We start from the raw sequence: 20,013 nt of genomic DNA on the forward strand, positions 1-20,013 counted from the left end.
TCAACAGCTCAATGTCCAAATGGAGATCAGTAATGAGTGGTGTCCCTTGGGGATCCATACTGGGATGAGTACTGTTAAAGATATTTACTGACATAGACAGTGGGATCAAGTGTACCCATAGCAAATTTGTGGATGACACCAATCTTGAGTCATGCAGTTGATATGCCTGAGGGAAGGAATGCCACACAGAGGGACCTGGACAGGCTTCAGGAATGGTCCTATGTGAACCTCATGAAGTTCAACAAGTCCAAGTGTAATATCCTACACCTAGGTTGGGGCAATCCCCAGTAGCAATACAGATCGGGTGATGAATGGATTGAGAGCAGCCCTGCAGACAAGGACTTGGGGATATTGGCAGATGAAAAACTAGGTATGGCCCAACAGTGTGCACTTGCAGCCCAGAAAGCCAATTGTATCCTGAGCTGCATCAAAAGAAGCGTGGCCAGCAGGTCAAGGGAGGTGATTATCTACACTGCACTGGTGAGACCCCACCTGGACTACTGCATCCAGGTCTGGGGCCCCCAGCATAAGAAGGACATGGACCTGTTTGTTAGAGTGAGTCCAGAGGAGGTCCATGAAAATGGTCAGAAGGATTCTCCCTTTCATAAAGAAAGGATGAGAGAATTGGGGTTGTTCATCCTGGAGAAGATTCCATGGACACCTTATTGTGGCCTTTCCATACTTAAAGGGGGCTTACAAGAAAGGTGGAGGAAGGCTTTTTACCAGGAGGTGTAGCGATAGGACAGGGGTAATGGTTCTAAACTAAAAAAAGGTAAACAGAGGGAAGAAATTCTGAAAGAGGTTGCTCGGAGTAGTTGTGGATGCTCCATCCCTAGAAGTGTTCAAGGTCAAATTGGACAGGGCTTTGAGCAACCTGATCAGGGAAGATGTCCCTGCCCATGGTGGGGGGGTTGGACTACATGATCTTTAAAGGTCCCTTTCAACCCAAACTACTCTGTGGCTCATTGATTCCATGATTCTATGATATGTAAAGCAGATGAAGGTAGTGACACCACCTACCATATCACCATAGCTGGGTTCAGTGATCCTTTTTGGCCTTATAAGCTATGAATATGTAGTTTTGAGACCATGATTCACTCACAGTATTCCTTTGACACAATTTTTTCCATATGTATAATACTTATGCAGTGTACTGACCTGAAGTCTGAAAGTGCATTTTATGCATAATTATAAACAGAGTTAATAACAGCATTCCTCATAATTATATTCTAATAATTGTTTTGGAAAAAAATAATCTTAATTTCATTCATATTATCTGATTATAATATATAACATGCCAGGATTATGGCACAGCAATTAAGTGGTGAAGGAATTTCAATTATTACCTGTGTACTTAGCTTTCATATACAGATGAATTAATCAGGAATCAATGAAGGCAATCTATCTCCCTTAGTTTCAGTCTCAGCAAATTACTCAATATGGTGATGAATCAATGAAAATCCAAAAAAAGTCAGTGCAGTCAGTTTATTGCTGGAGAAAAGGGTGGGGAGAGGGCAAAGTGCAGCGAGTAAGATGAATAAAATGAGAAAGAAGGTATGTGAGAAATGGCAAATAAATTAAGAGCAGAAGCAAATGGGTGTGTGGTCTGGTGGTGTGTGCTTTTGGAAGAAGGTTGGAATTGTAATGGATACCATCTTTTATCTATAGGGAATTCTGCTATAATTTCTAACAGTTTGGCTGTACCAGGGAAGAAGCAGGTAGGACATTCATCATATAACTGACAGTATGCCCAGTAGCATTATTTTTTTGGATGTTAAACTGAAGGAAAGCACATTAGAGAGTACAGCTTGCTGAAGCTTGGGAGCATGTAGCCATCAGAGCCTGCCCTGTGCAGGATATGCTCCTGACTCCATTTCTCACAGAATCTCACTCTTCTAATGCAATGCTAATGCTGTAGGCACAGCAAGCTACTCACTCTGACTTCATTCCTCAACAGAAAGAAAACATATTACTGTCATTGCATGGGAGACAACCTCTCTGCAGCCCCTATCCCCCCTTTTTTTTCCATGGTCCATGGGACCATACATGGGAGGCCATTAGTTTTCATTTTTAATTATGTTTGAAAATTAATTTATTTTCCTTATTTTTAATTTTTCCTTATCTTTGAAAAGATATTTGAATTCTTATCTGTATTCAGAGAAAAGAAAAGAGCATGTATTAGCCCTTTTTATTTCTCATTGACAATCTGGGCAGAGCCTAGAGAACATAGTAAGGCATCTGTGTTTGAAAACGGGGTCAACAGGGTGTAAATTAAAGGTTTTTGTTTTCTTGTTTGTTGGTTTGTTTTTAATATGTAGGGCTTTACCCCAGCCATAGTCTTGCTACTATTCCCGTAAATGTAACTGGGAGTAAAATCACATTCCAATTTAAACATATTTCAAACTATGTTTCAAGAACTTTACACCAGTGACATTTAAACCCAGTATGTAAGACATGAAAACCTAAAATATATTGCAATTTCCTTGCCTGCTGTGTTCCATCCCATTGCATTAGGCCCACATACTTTTAAGCTTCCATTTGTTATGGCAGTCATTCTTCCTTTTCTTCTCTGGCAAACTTTTCATCACAGACTTTCTTCTGCCCCTTATGGAAATGGACCCTTGCAGTCTCCTCAGCTCATCTCCTGATCTTCTGTATTCCTTGCCTCTAAATTCCAGGTTTTCATTGACTTCACAAAAAATATTCAGTGTAGGTATATAAGATGATTGAGGAATAAATCAGAGACATAGCCAAGGCTTTATTGCCATTTAAATGATAAAAAAAATGGACACTGGCACACCTCAAGATTTGATGCAAAAAATGCTTATAGGCAGATAATTCCTACATTGTAGAAACAGAGAAAGAGAGAAATGTAGCATGTGCATGGCTGATTTCCCTGAGCAAATATTATAAAATATTGAATGATATAGCAGTTTTACGAAATAAAACAGAATGTTTGTGTTATATTTAGACACATATCTAATCAGGTCACAGAATCACAGAATTATTAAGGTTGGAAAAAACCTTTAAGATAAGTCCAACACCACCATGCCCACTAAACCATATCCTTAAGTGCCATGTCCACATGTTTTTTGAACAATTCCTGATGATGACTCCATCACCTCCCTGGACAGCTTCTTCCAATGCTTGACAGCTCTCTCAGTAAAGAAATTTTTCCTAATATCTAGTCTAAACTTCCCCTGTTACAACTTAAGGCCATTTCCTCTTGTTCTGTCACTAGTTGCTTGGGAGAAGAGACTAGCACCTACCTCACCACAATGTCCTTTCAGGTAGTTGTAGAGAGTGATAAGGTCTCCCCTCAACCTCCTCTTCTTGAGACTAAACAACTCCAGTTCCCTCAGCCACTCCTCGTAAGACTTATTCTCCAGACCCCTCACCAGCTTTGTTGCCCTTCTTTGGACACGCTCAAGCACCTCAGCATCCTTCTTGTAGTGAGAGGCCCAAAACTGAACACAGGGTTCGAGGCGCAGGCTCACCAATGCCGAGTACAGGGACACAATCATTTCTCTGCTCCTGCTGGCCACACTGTTTCTGATACACATCACAATGCTGTTGGCCTTCTTGGCCACCTGGGCACACTGTCGGCTCATGTTCAGCCAGCTGACAACCAGCATCCCCACGTCCCTTTCTGCCGGGCAGCTCTCCAGCCACTCTTCCCCAGGCCCGTAGCATTGCATGGGGTTGTTGTGACCCAAGTGCAGGACCTGGCACTTGGCCTTATGAAACCTCATACAGTTGACCTCAGCCCATCGATCAAGCCTGTACAGACCGCTCTGCGGAGCCTTCTTAACCTCCAGCGGATCAACACTCCCACCCAACTTGGTGTCGTGTGCAAACTTACTGAAAGAGCACTTGATCCCCTCAACCAGGTCATCGATAAAGATATTGAACAAGACCGGCCCCAAAACCGAGCCCTGGGGAACACCACTTGTGACCAGCTGTCAGCTGGATTTAACTCCGTTCACCGCAACTCTCTGGGCTCAGCCATCCAGCCAGTTCCTTACCCAGTGAAGAGTAAACCTGTCTAAGCCACAAGCTGACAGTTTCTCCAGGAGAACGCTGTGGGAGATGGTGTCAAAGGCTTCCTCAATACCGAGGTCAAGCTGACAGGCCTTTCGTTCCTGGGATCCTCCTTCCGGCCTGTCTTGTAAGTGGGCGTCACATTGGCAAGCCTCCAGTCGTCTGGGACCTCCCATGTTAACCAGGACTACTGATAAATGATGGAGAGTGGCTTGGCAAGCTCCTCTGCCAGCTCCCTCAGTACTCTTGGGTGGATCCCATCAGGCCCCATAGACTTGTGGGTATCCAGGTGGCACAACAGGTCCTTAACTGCTTCCTGCTGGATTATGGGGAATTTATTCTGCTCTCTATCCCTGTCTTCCAGCTCAGGGAGCTGAATACCTGGAGGGTACCTGCTCTGGCTATTAAAGACTGAGGCAAAGAAGGCATTAAGTACCTCAGCCTTGTCCTCATCCTTGGTGACAATGTTCCCCCTCACATCCAATAAAAGATGGAGATTCTCCTTGGCTGTCTTGTTGTTCTTAATATATTTGTAAAAACATTTTTTGTTGTCCCTTATGACCATGGCCAGATTGAGTTCTAGCTGGGCTTTTGCCTTTTTAATTTTGTCTCTGCATGACCTAGTGAGATCCTTGTACTCTTTTTGAGTTGCCTGCCCCTTCCTCCAAAAGTGGTAAACCCTCCTCTATTCCCTGAGTCCCAGCAAAAACTCCCTGTTCAGCCAGGCCGGTCGTCTTCACTGCCAGCTCTTCTTACGGCACATGGGGACCGCCTGCTCCTGCACCTTTTAAGATTTCCTTCTTGAAGAATGTCCAGCCTTCCTGGACCCTTTTGTCCTTCAGGACTGTCTCCCAAGGGACTCGCTCAACCAGCGTCCTGAACAGGCCAAAGTCTGCCCTCTGAAAATCCATGGTAGTGGTTTTGCTGACCCTTACTTCACCAAGAATTGAGAATTCTACCATTTTGTGGTCGCTAAGCCCAAGACGGCCTCCAACCATCACATCTCCCACCAGTAGGTCAAGTGGGGCACCTCCCCTGGTAGGTTCACTTACCAGCTGTGTCTGGAAGCTATCCTCCACACACTCCCAGGAACCTCCTAGAGTGTTTCCTCTCTGCTGTGTTATACTTCCAGCAGACATCTGGTAAGTTGAAGTCCCCCATGAGAACAAGAGCTAGCGATTGTGAGACTTCTGACAGTCGCTTGTAGAATGCTTCATCTGCCTCTTCATCCTGGCTGGGTGGTCTATAACAGACTCCCAGCAGGATATCTGCCTTGTTTGCCTTCCCCTTCATACTTACCCATAAGCACTCTACCTTGTCATCACAATCATTGAGCTCTATACAATCAAAACACTCCCTAACATACAGAGCCACCCCACGCTCTCCTTCCATGCCTGTCCCTTCTGAAAAGCTTATAGCCATCCATAGCAGCACTCCAGTCATGAGACTCATCCCACCATATTTCTATGATGGTGACTAAGTCATAGCTGTCCCGCTGCACAATGGCTTCCAGCTCCTTCTGTTTGCTGCCCATGATGCATGCATTGGTGTAGGTCATTAAATTTCTATAAAAAAGTGTTACTTTCCCTTTAAACTAGGACTTCTAATGCTCTAAGGAAACAAATAATAAATGTTTATTCCAAAATATCACATTCATTTGTGGAATGGAAAATCCTTTGGCTAGAACAGTTCAGATGCTCCCTGGTTACTAGAAAGTATTTTTAGCTGCCTATTTTATTTACGCATTTGAAGTTGTAACCCAACACGAGCTTTTATCGATACAAATGCAAACCCGGCAACAAAGTTCCTAGCTATGTTGAGTGGATCTTAGTCATTGATTTATTTAAAACGTATTTTTGCAGTGTGTACACAGCTGAAAATAAAATATTTGATAAATATTTTAAATGTTTATAAATATTAACATCAAATTATGAACTGTAAGTGTAAATAAATCTTTCAGTCCCTCAATGGGCTTGGCATGACTAATTTAAATGTCTGAAAGAACCACCTCTAGGGGAGATTGTAAAGACAAAAAATCGCTATACTTTTTGGGGCAGAGGAAAGAGGTAAATGTGAATGTCAATATCTTTTTCTGCTCTGAATTATTAGTTGTTCAGGCTTAAGGAAAAACTAGGATATGGCCAGCTACTACAGCAGTGCATAAATACTGAGAATTTCTCAGACAGGAAAGGTCTCAACTTTGTAAAGTTGCTTGTAAAATTGCAGAGCTATCAAAACCTTGATGTGCCCAAGTTCACTGTAAATGTCAAACCTCAGTCTTGGGAATACTTTTATTATATCTATGATATCTTCAAAGCTGGAACTGCAAATGGCTAAAAAGAATTGATTACTGATTACTGCAATTTCCTACACCCCCAAATTCAGAGATTTAACATGTTCTGCAAATAGCTGGTGGTCTCAGATTATCTACCTATGCAATGCCAATAAAGTAGCTGAATAAATGAAGTGTAATATAGATAAAATCAATGTTAGTTCCAAGGCTGAAGTCTGAAGAACCTATTAATAACTTCTAGTATCTCGTACCAATGGACTAAATCATGAACTTCTCACTGACAAAAAACATAACCACAGAGTTCTTAAAATCAGTGGCCCAGCTTCTATTTCCTTCAGTGTGAGAAGGTTCAAGTACCTGACTGCACTCCTTGTCTCACAGATCTTCCTGATCTTTTAAAGAAGGATCCTATGTTCATGTGGATTTTGGAAATCAGGCCTTGGTCAAATTACCTCTTTCTAAGCATGGCTATAATTTTAAATGTATTTGTTAACATTTTGAAGACTAACAAAATGAAAAAGTCACTCAGAGTTTCATCTGATGAAGATGACTGATGTTGATTCTCTAACATTTTCTATCTATCTCAAGTGACTAAAACACATTTGTAAGTCCATGTACTTTTGTAAGACCAAGCATGATTGATATTTAGGAAATACAGACGTGGGCAGTGGCATATTTCAAGATTTAACTAGTTATGTTGTGTATGACCTGAGTCAAATTGCTCGGAGGTAGATCAGCTTCTGCATATGTAAAAAAGAAAATGTAGAAAACCCCCATAGCCTGTGCATAGTTTGTTACTGACACAAGCATTAAGAGTCTTACAAAGTCTTAAATATGCTATAATTCCTAAACATTGAACATGAAATCTGATGCTTCATAAGATTTAGAGATCCAAGTTGAAATTCCTAAAGAACTCCTATAGGAAAACCTACTGTCCATCACATATCCGTAGTGATATGAGTTATCCAAGTAGATCTACAGTTTCTAATGTCTGATTAATATATGTAAAGAATTTCCTGTCCAACTGCATCAACTGAAATAATGTTTCAAATGTGTTAAAAGTACCTGAAGTAAAAAAATGAGAGATAATCAGAAAACAATTCTCATCTCCTTACAAAAGAAACAGCCAGTGTTCACAGAGACAAGTTTTCAATACGTGGTCCTTAACTTCACTTTCAAACTTTCTTGCAGACTGAGGCCACTTGCTGAAACACTTTTTCTGCCTTATTCCATATAACTGCACCAGAGTTTTAAAAAATAAATGAACTAAAAACAAAAGCAAAGCAAAAGAACCCAAGCAAAACCCAGTTTTTAAAACATTAATTCAATAACATTTGCAATTAATTCAATGCCCACTGACCACGCCAAACTTTAACTCAGATATTCTGTATATAGACAAATGTCTGCAATCGGGCTGTGTGCAATGTTGCATATACAGAAGTTAAGAACTCTTTGAAAATTTGGCTTTTCAGCACCCACACAGGCTCTAGCTGTTGTCACCAATTTTGATATGACAGCAGACTATTTATTACTATTTATTACTGTTTCATTCACATGTAAGGTAATGTATCATTCTAGGAAAAACATATTAATTTAAAAAGTCACCCTGAGTAACTCAGTTCAATGTTGTTAAATAATAACAAATTAACAAACTGTTGTTTGCCTGTTGAATGTTAATTTTATTATATAGTGATGTATATAGCACTTTAAATAAATGTACTATTATATAATGATGGATATGAATTTTGGTCTAATTTATAGCTAAAGTGTTCTAAAAGGAAAAGGAAAAAAAAAGAAAGCATACGTTTAATGTTATGAAATCCTATAGTCTAAAAGGAAACTTAGGGCCTCAGTTTTAAAGTTTAGTATATATTTAAGTGCTTTAACACCCAGGGGTAAGAAAAATGATTAAATGTTAAATCTACGTGAAAATGTTCTGGTGTACTTCAAATTCAGTGGGATATCTGAGTTTAAATCCAGACAACAGGACCTAAACTAAGAAATGTTAATCAGGTGTAACAGAAACACAACTGGAATTGACCTTATTTCACAAAATATCATTATGTCTGAAAAATTATCTGGAAGAGAACTATTCACGAATGTGAGTCTAGCAGAATATATGACATCACCGCATACCCAACAGTCAGGCACCATGAACTGGAAGAATAGATTCTCTAATTCTGTATAGTCCAGAACTCCTGAAAAGAAGTTTCTTGTACAATGCCTTGGTCTTTCAAAAGGGACATTATACTTTTTTAATACTTTTCTCACTTACCCAAGGAAAATCTAGGTGCCATGCAGTCAAAGCTAAAAGATGCGTATTTTCACTTATACAAAAATGTTGAAGATTTACTACACCTGCCCTTCATTTGATTTCTGCATCAGTTATTGTAAAATGGGGTTAAACTTCAACATCAGCAGTGGTATGGCACCTACTGCAAAAGTATGAAAAATGTCAGAACTAGAAATTTTAATAGTTCTGTACTGATCAGGTTTGCATTGCACACAGACAGACACAACCAAAAATAAAACCTAGCTGTGAAAGACAAATACTATTTAAGTCAGTTGTTTTCATAGAGAAACAGATGACCCTATGATGAATCCCTTTAACATCCTCATTAAGAAGACAAGGTCACTGCTTTATGTGTTTTTTTATAAGAACTCAAGTGAAAGTTAGTCTACCTATAGTCATATTCTTATCATTCTGTCTTTTAAGCCATGTAAAACACTATAAAGCACTAAATTTGTATTTTCCCTGTTACTTTTTATCTTGTGATGACCTCTCCTGGTTGAGCTGTTCATTAGCCTTGATTCCAGAAGTTAAGAGTGTTTTGATCCCTCTATGCTTATTAAAAAAAAAAAAAAAAAGCAGGAATATGAAGAATTTATTGCCAAGGTATGAAAAACATGACTATGAATAAAATTTACAGTAAGATCTGAGCATTAGTGTGTGTGATATTGTATCATGGTGTATGTTTATTGTACTACAAGATGGGGTTTCAACAACCATTTCATCTTGAGATAAAACAGAATGAGATTCAAAGCTTTCAACATGATCAGTTCTGAATCAGTATTACTGAGAGATATAATTTTAATGACAGAGACAGATTTATTGACTTTGAAAAGTAAACAAACATTTGAGATGCAATATATTCACATAAGGGATGTTCAATTCTATTCTTTCTGAAAATTGTATCTTTTTCTATGTCAGCAGAAGCAGATTGTAAGAAAATATTGAATAACAAGCTCATATATAGGGATTTGTAATTCACTGTACACCATGAATCTTGCATGCTTCCTAAAAAATACTGTAAAGAATAAATTTGCTGTTGTTAATTATTACAAAGTCAAAACATAAAGTAGCAATGGAGGAGAAAATAAAAATGTGGTTGGAAATCAGTTTTACATTGAAGTTGCATTTCACACAATTTTTAACTCTTTCAGAATTATTCCCAATACTATGTTCAAAATCAACTGATAAGGAAAAAAAAAAAAAAGAGAGATAAAAGCTAAGTGCATTCTCTTGTCAAAAGAGAACAAAATTCCCCAATGCCTTTCACAATCAGTTGCATACAAAGTGACAAACAATCTGAGAAAATATAGCACAGTGACCAGTTTGTATACCAAAGCGTGCAACAGAATAACCAGTTAAGTGGTGCACCAAAACACTGTGACACAGCACTTGAGTTCCTACTGTGGTACCACTTCCCAAGCACCCGTATGTCTTTACAAGAATTTTAAGCATGTACTGCAATGTGAACACCCCTTTTGTAATTTTAAGTCTGACATGCACTTCTAGCTATATTTCTGTTTCCAGTAAACAAATCTAGCTCCATTTCACTTTCAGAAGTGAGTCAGAAATAAAATGCTATACACTACATAAGGAGTGTAGTGTATAAACTCTTGCAATGTGAATTAATATAAAGAAATCTTTAAATATCTGAAAAAAAATTCAAGATGGGAATGTATATGAGTAAATTGTAATTAATATTATATATATCCTTTGTTCATGGAATTTCTGGCTATAGCGATGTTACTGTAACCATTAACTTCTCAACTAACTTTTTTCAAAAGTTAAAGATTTGTTTGTTGGATAATCAGGTAACACACTGTAAGTCATTTTCAAGTTAAACTATGGCTATTAGTTACTGAATGACAAAAAAAAAAAAAAAAGGCTCATAAATCCTATTATAGAAAAGCAGTATAAGAAACTTTGTTTTCCAAGAACAGATTTTTGACAACCTATATCATAAATCTTTTTTTTCCCCTGTATATTCCTGTTGTGCAGAGCCTGAGAGATGACCATGAAGAAATAATATTCAGAAGAAAGATTAGATAGCAGGTCAAAACTAAGCAGTAAACCTCAGGATCAATATTTCTCCTAAATCAAAGGTAGCAAAATAGCTGAACATCCTATAGCCTCTGAGACCTGGATACACTGCAGACACTGCTGTACATTTTCTGTTGACACACACATAAATGTCTAAGTGCAAGCAAATCCTGGAACAATAACATTGTTTTATTTTTCAGTAGGTATCAGATGATAACAGAGAGAAACCCACTGAGAAAGTACAACAGTGCTCCAATTCTCTCATCATTGCATTGTTCATTCCTGTCCCCAAGGAAACAAATAAATAAATATAATGATCCACATAGATCTCTATGCGGTATATACATTACATTCTAAGACAATTCCCTGCTTGGGCAGTAGAATCAGCCCCTATTCACATATACACAATCCCAACACATCTATCTGTAACATCTCAGGACATTTCTCTCCTCTATAAACAGCAGAGGAAGTCAACAGTAGAGTTTATTTTTGACGATTCTATAAAAATGTATTGCTTTGTTTCAGTATGCAATATCAAAAATACTTTGCAAAAGGCAAATGCTTTACATGATCTGAAGAGAAACAACTAAATATTTAACAGTATTTAGTAACTTAACATCTACCTGCAAATATTTTGCTGGAAACTACAGCTCAGTGCAATGTTAAAGATTTGATCTAACACCCATTGAAATCAATGAGTACGCTGTCATTTTTACACTGATAGCAGAATTGGGTCCTGTATAGGACTCTGCACTCCTCTGGTCTGAAGTTCATCATTTCAGCAGATGCTTGGTCATTTCACTACTATTTCTGCCTCCCTAGGGGGGCAATTGCTAGTCTCCTTTAAAATACCTTTGCTCATTTTATTATGGAAAGCAAAACTTCACTCTCAAGAAAGGCTGTCCTGGCTCAGTTCCCTCTCATCAACTCACCATCATTCTTTCCTCTTCAAATGAGAGAAAATTTTCTCTTGCTGCTCCTTGCTAAAACAATAGTTATGGAAACTGCTCACATCTCTTTTCCCTCACACAAATGTGGAAGTGAAGTACTTCCAAATGCAAACTGCATACCTTCTGAGGAAGGTGGGAAAAACCAAACTGAAACAAACCAACCAAGCAAACAAAAAAACATCCCCAAACTTTGAATAGCTTCTATCTGGTTTATTTTCCCCTCTGACTCCATTGCAGAACCAAGACTATATCATAGAGCAGATCTTTCAACTTTACACACCAGCTACCACTGAAATCATCTACACTAAGGAAGATCTGATGGGGAGGTTTGTGAACAGTATCAAACCTCAGTGCACACATACACACACAAATACACAGAAAATAAAACACAAGATTCACCAGCAAAGAAAAAATAATCAACCTCCCAGAGTTCTGGGAATTCCCCCCTGGCTTATTGCAGAGCTGAAATTGTGCATGCTTTTTTAGAAAAAGGTACTTACGAGATGCAGGCAGAGCAGTCCTGGCTCTGCAGCTAATGCTGATGAAAATCCAGAGGAAGAGAGCTGCCCTGCAGCCAGCTCGGGTAACCACAACCATCCTTCACTTCCTGGCTCCCTGTACTCCAAATGCCAGCCGCAGAAGACCTGCTTTTCTCCACTTTGGCCCCTTCTCTCTCTCTCTCCTCTTTCTCGGAGGAGGTGGCGAGGAGGTAAAGGGGGCAGGACTTTACCTTGGGGTAGAAGCCAACCCCTCTCTTCGCCTGCTATCTCTGGGATTACAGCAGCAGGATAAGTCCTGGTACTTTTCTTTCCCTTATTTCTATGTGTTTGTGTGTGTCTATGCCTCCTTCTCAGAGGAAGGAAAGAAAAAAAAAAAAGCCACGAAGTATCAAATAACAACGATTGTAGGAGAGAAAAAGAAAAATTAAAAAAGCAATCCCCAAAAAGATGTGGGGGGAAGAAGAGACAGGAGGATGGAGATGAAAGGCGGAAAAAGCTGTTGGTGCTGCTAATGCTGCTGTTGATGCTACCACTGCAGCTGAGCCCTTCCTCCTGCACAGAGCAGCGCTGCTGAGAGAAGCTTGCAATAACCTCCCAGCTCAGATATATATACACAGTGTACACGCACACGCAGCCGGGGAGCCAAACACACACTCACACTGGAGCAGGGAGAGGGGAGAGGGAGAGACAGGGAGGGAGAGACACTCCCGCAGCAGAGAAGCAGGCTCAGAGCCTCTCTCCTCATGTATTCATCATCTTCCAGCAGGAGGAAACGCTGCCATCAACAGCAGCAACCGCCCCCAACCCCCCCCAAAAAGAAAAAAAAAAAAAAAAAGCAGAAAGGAAAATCCTCTCCCTAGCGCTCCCCTCCCCTTCCCTCAGCTTCCTCCAGCTCCTCCCTCTTCCTCTGCGCCCCTCCGGCCTCCAGGACCCTGCTCGTCCTCCCTTGCCTGGTTCAGAGCCAGAGCAGGGGGACCAGGGTGGGGATCGGGGCCAGGGGATCGGGGCCGGGACTCGGGGCTGGGGCTCGGGGCCCGGGCTAGGGGCCGGGGCTCGGGGCCGGGGCTCGGGCCCGGGCCGCGGGGAGGCCGCGCCGCTGCCGCTGTCCGCGGTGCTGAGGCTGGGAGCGGAGGCTCGGGTGCTGCGCACCGCCCGGCGGCCCTGCACGCCCCCGGGGCGCAGCGGCAGCCTCCGCAGCCGGCTCCTGCCGCCCTTCCCGCCGCTCCCTCGCACTCCGAGATGGTAGCGGCTCCCCGAGCTCCAGCCTGCCAGGATCCGAGCCAGGGGCCAGCAGGCAAGTCCTCCGAGCGGTCCTAGTTCTGGGGGCGTGAGCACCATCCCGCCTGCAGAGAGCTGGGGCTGCAGCAGCCGCTAATGCAGATGTTTTCATTCGGTAATTAATTCTCGCTCCAAGAGCGAGCCAGGAAGCAAGCTGCATTAAAGTATCATTACAGTTTTCACCTACAAGAGATGACTGAGACAACCTGGCCATATCCTAGCCTTATGGTTTAGGGATTTCAGGAGTCTGACTGCTCTTTTCCATCCCCCTCCATCCCTCCTGCCATTGCCCTTAAACAGACTGAAACAGAAGTTATTGCTCACCAGATACGGTAGAATAATGAGGGTGGGGAGTTATTCATGTATTATTTATTTTACAATCAATGAGGCAAAGAAAAATGGAAACAATTATTTCTCAGGTGTTACATAGAGAAGGCTGAGAAATGCAGAGGTATAATTTCTTTAGAGAAGCCCCAAAGCAGGGATAAATTATTTCCAGTGACTAATACACATGCTGTTAACAAGTATCTGCTGTTATTTAGTGAGTGTGATGAAGTGGTTAAGACTGTATGTAAGATGAGATTTTCAGAAAGGCCTTGGGATATTAGGATCCTCAATTCTATTGCCTTTCAGAGGGAGTACACTGCTTATCTTTCAGGTCACTTTGAAAACTCATCCATACATAATATGTGATGTCCCAGGAGAGCTGTGGCCTAGAGGCTTGAGCACAGCACAGGACAAAGCTTAAGTGCCAGTCCTGGGAAAAAGTGCTTCTGTAATCTTGTCCAACTGCCATAATTTTTCCTCCTTGAACCTCCCTCCCTTGCCTCATCCATATCAAGTATTAATACATTCATACTTTCAATGCTTTCATAGAAGTAATGCCAATATGTCTGTAGAAAATGTGGAACGAAAAAGTACCCTGTGAATGCGAAGTGTTATTATACTTAGCTTTGCTTTTGAAAGAATAAATATTCCCATAGAGACTTTGTTACCTCTTCTCTGCATCATCCTGAGCCCTCTGCCATGCCCTCCCCATTCCTTACACCCGCAGACACTTTTTGATGTACAGCAATCATTGGGATACATGCATTTTTGGGGAATAAACCAAGAACCAAATATTAATTAGTGCCATGAAACTAGCAAAATTGCCTCTTTCCATAACTTCTTTCTTGTTAACATCTTCTATTCTCCTCCTGATCTATATCCCACAATTTTTCAAATTTACAAATTTGAAATTTACAAATTTACAACCTACGTTTTCTGTTCTTTAGCTACAGAAAAGGCAATAGTGCTGATATACTATCAGAAACTGCATATATTCACAGAAAAAAACCCAGAAAAACTTCTGACTATGACATGCAAAAAATCCTATGGCTTTCATTCTGAGATCTTGCAACCCCTTCCGTATTCATTGGCCTTTATTATTCACCTGAGCAAGTAATAAAGAGCTTTTCTAAGTAAGTATTTAAAAGCTCAGCAGACCATTTTTCAAACTGGATTTCTTCTTTTTAAGGTCCCTCCAACAAGCACAAGAAAAGCAATGTACTTGCACATCACCCATTTATACTTTTACACATAATACTTGATATTTGCATATCACTCGCTTCATGAAGTCCTCCACTGGACAAAAATCTGACTTGATTTGAGTTGTTCAAACTTCACTCTTCTTTAGCACATGCTAATTGGAGTTTTCAAAAACATATTCAAATTGCTCACAAGTAGCCACACATTTAAAAATAGTTATAAGGGATAAGACAAGTAACTCAAAACAGGAAGATTCAGCAGGCTGATTGATGAATATCTCAATAATGGTGATAGTAGAAAATTTCCTTGTTGTTTGAGACTGAAGAAATGGTACAGATTATTTCATTTTTACCCACCTTGGAATAGGATCTGTCCTTAAAAACTACATAAAATATTTAAACTACATAGCAACAGCAATGAGTTGTGCAAGGGTAATGCAATTATTTTTAATATAACCATAATGGGGGCCTGCAAAATCATTAGCTTTGATCCTGTTACACAAAAATCATTACAAAGATCTTCAGATATTTTTTAGTCCTATAAAATAAGCCAACCATCATATATATACTCTTCTTTTTTTTTTTTTTTTTTTCCTGGAGGATATTTTGAAGTATTACTTTACATGACACAACAAATCCAAGTTGAATATATTAACCTTTGAAATGAAAACATGGTCAAATTGTGTTAGAGCACAATATGAAGTTATTAGATACTTTTCTCTTCTACTTTTCCTCCTAACCTTCCTTTCCAGAGTGTAAAATGTGAGGATGTTTCTAAGCAAGCAGTGAGACGCTTCCACAGTCTGAGCAGGTCAACCACAAGCTTTAGCACCCCTATCCTGCAGCTCACAAAGTGCCTGTAACTTGGGTCAACAGGGACCTGTACTCCACACACTATAGGTTAGGAAGGTGTCCTAGCAGACTGGGACAGACACACCAGCCAAGATGCGCAGAAGGAGGATCTTCCAGCAAAGCTACTCCCATAAGAAAATCAATCCTTCCTTATTTTTCAGATCAACACTCCTGGAGCCTTAAAAGCTGGGGAGACATCTCAGTCTACTGGTGAAACCTCCCTGGTAATTAGTAAGACACTAAAGTGTTAAAAGACTCTAGTTATCACAGCTGTACACAAATTTTGTTAAGTTTGATGGAAATTATACACACATATTGATGAAAGAATAGATCACTCTGAATTTACTAGGGCTGTCAAGCATTGTGTTCTAAATGGAATTCATCCTGGACAGAGTTATATTTACAGTATGTGAATGTCAAGAAGAAAAACACAATGTCAGAAAGCTAGAAAGGATAATTAAGAATTTCAAACACTGGTGGGACCAAATGGTATCCAATAAGAAGAAAATGAGCCAAGTTGAAAAAGAACCTGAAACTTCTGAATTAATATTGAAAAGTAGAAGCCATGCTTCTTTATTCCTAACAAACTGCCATTCTAACGCAGTTTTTCCCCTTTATATTTTTGGTTGCCGAGGACCCCTTGCATGGCAGAGCTCTAAAACTTACCCATAGCAGAATTTCCATCCAGGTCTAGGATGGTAGATATGAGAACTTCACACAGGAAAGACAGTTGCAATGTATTTCAAATTATGACCGAACAAGATTTTATGATTATAAGCATAGAATTAAATGCCATATAATGGACAGCTCTATTACTGAGGGAAGTCTTGTGTTTATTAAGAACAACATGGAGTTTTCTACTGGGACTATCTCTGAGGGAGAAAGAGGGCGCATGAAAATTGTGATCATTGAAGCTGTAAAGACCTAAAGAAAATATTTATTTTCTAGAAATGTAAGGAAAGAAAGTCTTTCCTGACTTTCCTAACGTAGCTAAAAAGGAAGATGAGGATGCATTGGCGGAAAAGAACCATTATCATCTTCTTGTTTCATCCAGCTAAAAATATAGCATTATAGTTTGAAGGGAATGCATTTTGGCTTGAACATTGTTTTGTTGTTGTAGTTGTACTAAAACAAACAAGCGAATAAAAAACTAGAACATGTATATAGGTGATCATAGCAAAATATGGTTCTAGTTCTTTCTTCGTGACAAAGGTGGGGTTTTTTTAAAAGGAATGTTAAACTCTCAGAATGCTTATTATGTCACTATTAAAAATTATGACCCCAGATTCTCATTCATACAGACAACAAAAGAAATTAAAGCTGCTCAGAAGCTTTCAGCTTCACGTCCCTACATCTTCTGTAGTTTAAACATGTACTCAAGACAGCATCTACCTTCAGAAATTTCTTTTGGGATATCTTGGTCTCTATCAATCTACACTGCGTAATGAAAAAAATTGACAATCAAAAGAAATAAAAAATCATGCCATATGTCTCAAACATATACTAGACTTGAATCTGCATTTTATAGACACACAAATAGAACTGAATTCCATTCTTCTTCTGCATCATGACTAAAACACCCAAACAGAAATGGTGGTTACCTGTCAGAAATGTAACCATTTTACACTAATTACCAGTTTTATTTTGAGCTCATTTCCAGTTTAATGCTCCTTGAAGAAATAAAAAAATCTGCTTATTTACAAATATAATTTAATTACTGCTCATCCATTTGAACAGTCCAAAATAATTCTCTTATCTAACACACAGTATTTTTCTACAAATTCATGAATTTCCTTTTCTTCTGAGTTTGCCTGAGAAGCTCACCCGTTTTGTTTCCCTCTTTCTTTCATTTAAGCACCACATGTTAATTTATTTGAATGGGTTTTATATTGAAAAGTAATTTTGCATTCCTACCATTGCTGAAGTCTATTCATGAAAAAATGAAACAACGTTTGAGAATCACTGAGACACATGACTTTAATATGGTGTCTATTTTATTATTTTCTCTTCCAAGCTGAAAATGTTTTATATATGAACATATCTATTTGGAGAAATTCACTGTTTTAGAGAGCAATATAGAGCAACCTGTGGCTGCTACTAATGCAACCAGCCCAGCTGGAAGCTCAGATGGATCTTGTATGTCATGTGCATAAAACATGATGCAGGATGAGATTTTCTTTGCACAAGAAATAGAGGATGGGGTCAGTAATAGCCATTTGAATACAGTGGTCATTTGAGGATTTTGCCAAATTCATCACCTGAGAAGATTGCACTGAAAAAAATCTAGACAATTTTGAAAACATGGATTAAGTCCTTGAAAGACTGACCCCTTGATGAATCTATTTCCATTTCATTCTGGAATAAAGACCAGAGTTTTTGATTCAGTAAACTTAAAAGTTTTATTTCTCTCAGCTTATTGGTTTTTTAATCACAAAGGTGCCTTCTCAGTAATATTATATATTGCTATTATCAGTAGTAATAATATTTTGTATTGACTTTATGTTTTCATATATTATTTAGATTTTTGCTAAATGGCAAATACATTAAATAGTATTTTCTAAATCATACTCTTGCCTTGTGTACTTTGGATGAGTAAAGTGGAATCTTAACACGGCTGTAACCAGAGGCAGTTTTGCTATTGAATCAAATGAGAATAGGATATTATCCCTTCTATTTATACCTATGACATCTGAGGAAATCCCGTCTGTACAAAGAGACAGACACTGTGCATCTCATATAAAATAAAATATACACTGTATAAAATAACACTGACAATCTTAATTGTTTTCCAAGCATTTACATTAAACTTGCATTGTATTTAAGTATCAAGCTATACAACAGATCCTATTGAGAGTGTATTTTTAAAATATATTTAAATATACATTTAAAATGCTGTGCTGAAAGAAGTTTTTTTGTAATTCAGTTTAGAGCATTTCATAGGCAATTCATGGATGCACAGAAGGTCTATGTTGAAAAAAATGTACACAAAGTGAATTACAGTAATATTATCAAAATCTATTGCAATTATGCTGGAAATATTTCTAGTCACCTGTAAAGGAGAAACTGAAACCAATCTGGAACATTTCTTTCTGGTATTTGTAGGAGGCAAAACACCATCCTTTCACTAATTCACAGTCTGCAAGGTAAATGCTAGAGAAGAGATTATCAGCTTTTCTTATACTATCCTTTATGCCTGAATGAGGAGACTCCATGTGACTTGAAGGCTTTTGCAAGACAAGCAACACTTTGGTGAATACAGTAAATACTTCCACGGCAAAGTAATATTAGGGAAGAAATGATGTATTTTTAGCCATATTTTAATGCAAATTAGCAGCTGGAGACACAGGAAAGGGCCAGCATAATCTGACAAGATTTCTTTCGTTCAACTGACAGTGGTCTATAGCCCTCATCTTGGGAACTTCTTTGGTTAAGGTTTTGGAATAAATCACAACTAGTAGCTTTAAACCACTGCTTTACGTTAAATAATTTGTGCTACTGAGGTTATAGCCTCATTATCTACTCAATACATATTTAACAGATTGTAAGAGGTTAGAAGAGTAATGCACTAAAGTTACTGAAGCATTTAAGCATTCTGAGTTAATATATATTTTGCCTCCCTGTTATATTGTCTGCATCATTCAGTCTCAATTTCCACACTAATAAACCACAGTTATCTTCATCTCCTACTACAGATAGCATATGGATACATGACAATAAAAGTACTTTAAAATACTACCATTTACTCTATCTCACAATATTAAGAGTATCCAGAGTCCTCTTGAACCATGTTATAAATTTTTTCATTTGATTGTGGTAAGGCACTTGGTGTTACAGTTAAATGTGAAGCTCCAGTAATTCTCCATTATGACTCCAGGAGTGCCTTTTATTAAGTGTCTACAGTGCACCTAATACAGAGCAGGGTGCCAATCATGACTGGAGCTTCTGCATACTACCTGAATATGATTACACTTAAAAGATAAATACATACTGTTTTGCCTGTCTGCACACCTGCCTGTCAGATAATTTCCTATGCATCTCCTGTGTTCCTCTTCCCCTCCCCTTCCCCCCCTTTTTTTTTTTCCTTTCTGCTATAATTTCTAACAAGACAGCCTGGCATTAAGAACACCAACTGTACGAAGATTGGCAACCTGGCAGCTTTTTTAAAAACTGAAAGCATTAAATGAGCTTTACGCTAACTTTAGGAAGTCACTTGCCATGGTTATACAGGCATAGTAACTGCTTG

General features: G+C 39.1%; 1 protein-coding gene across 1 annotated transcript in view; it reads right to left on the bottom strand.

The window, feature by feature from the left end:
• The window catches only part of CNTNAP2 (contactin associated protein 2), a gene marked incomplete at its 3' end in the record, with an annotated part of 1,307,043 nt that extends 1,293,394 nt beyond the window's left edge, over window positions 1-13,649 (bottom strand). The window contains exon 1 of the mRNA XM_081996846.1: window positions 12,115-13,649. Coding sequence (XP_081852972.1) covers window positions 12,115-12,211 — 97 coding nt within the window. The 5' untranslated portion in view covers window positions 12,212-13,649. The remainder of the gene's footprint in view (window positions 1-12,114) is intronic.
• Window positions 13,650-20,013: the final 6,364 nt, after the last annotated feature.

This window comes from Phaethon aethereus, assembly GCF_964289735.1.
Source record: "Phaethon aethereus genome assembly, chromosome: 2".
Lineage (NCBI taxonomy): Eukaryota > Metazoa > Chordata > Aves > Phaethontiformes > Phaethontidae > Phaethon > Phaethon aethereus.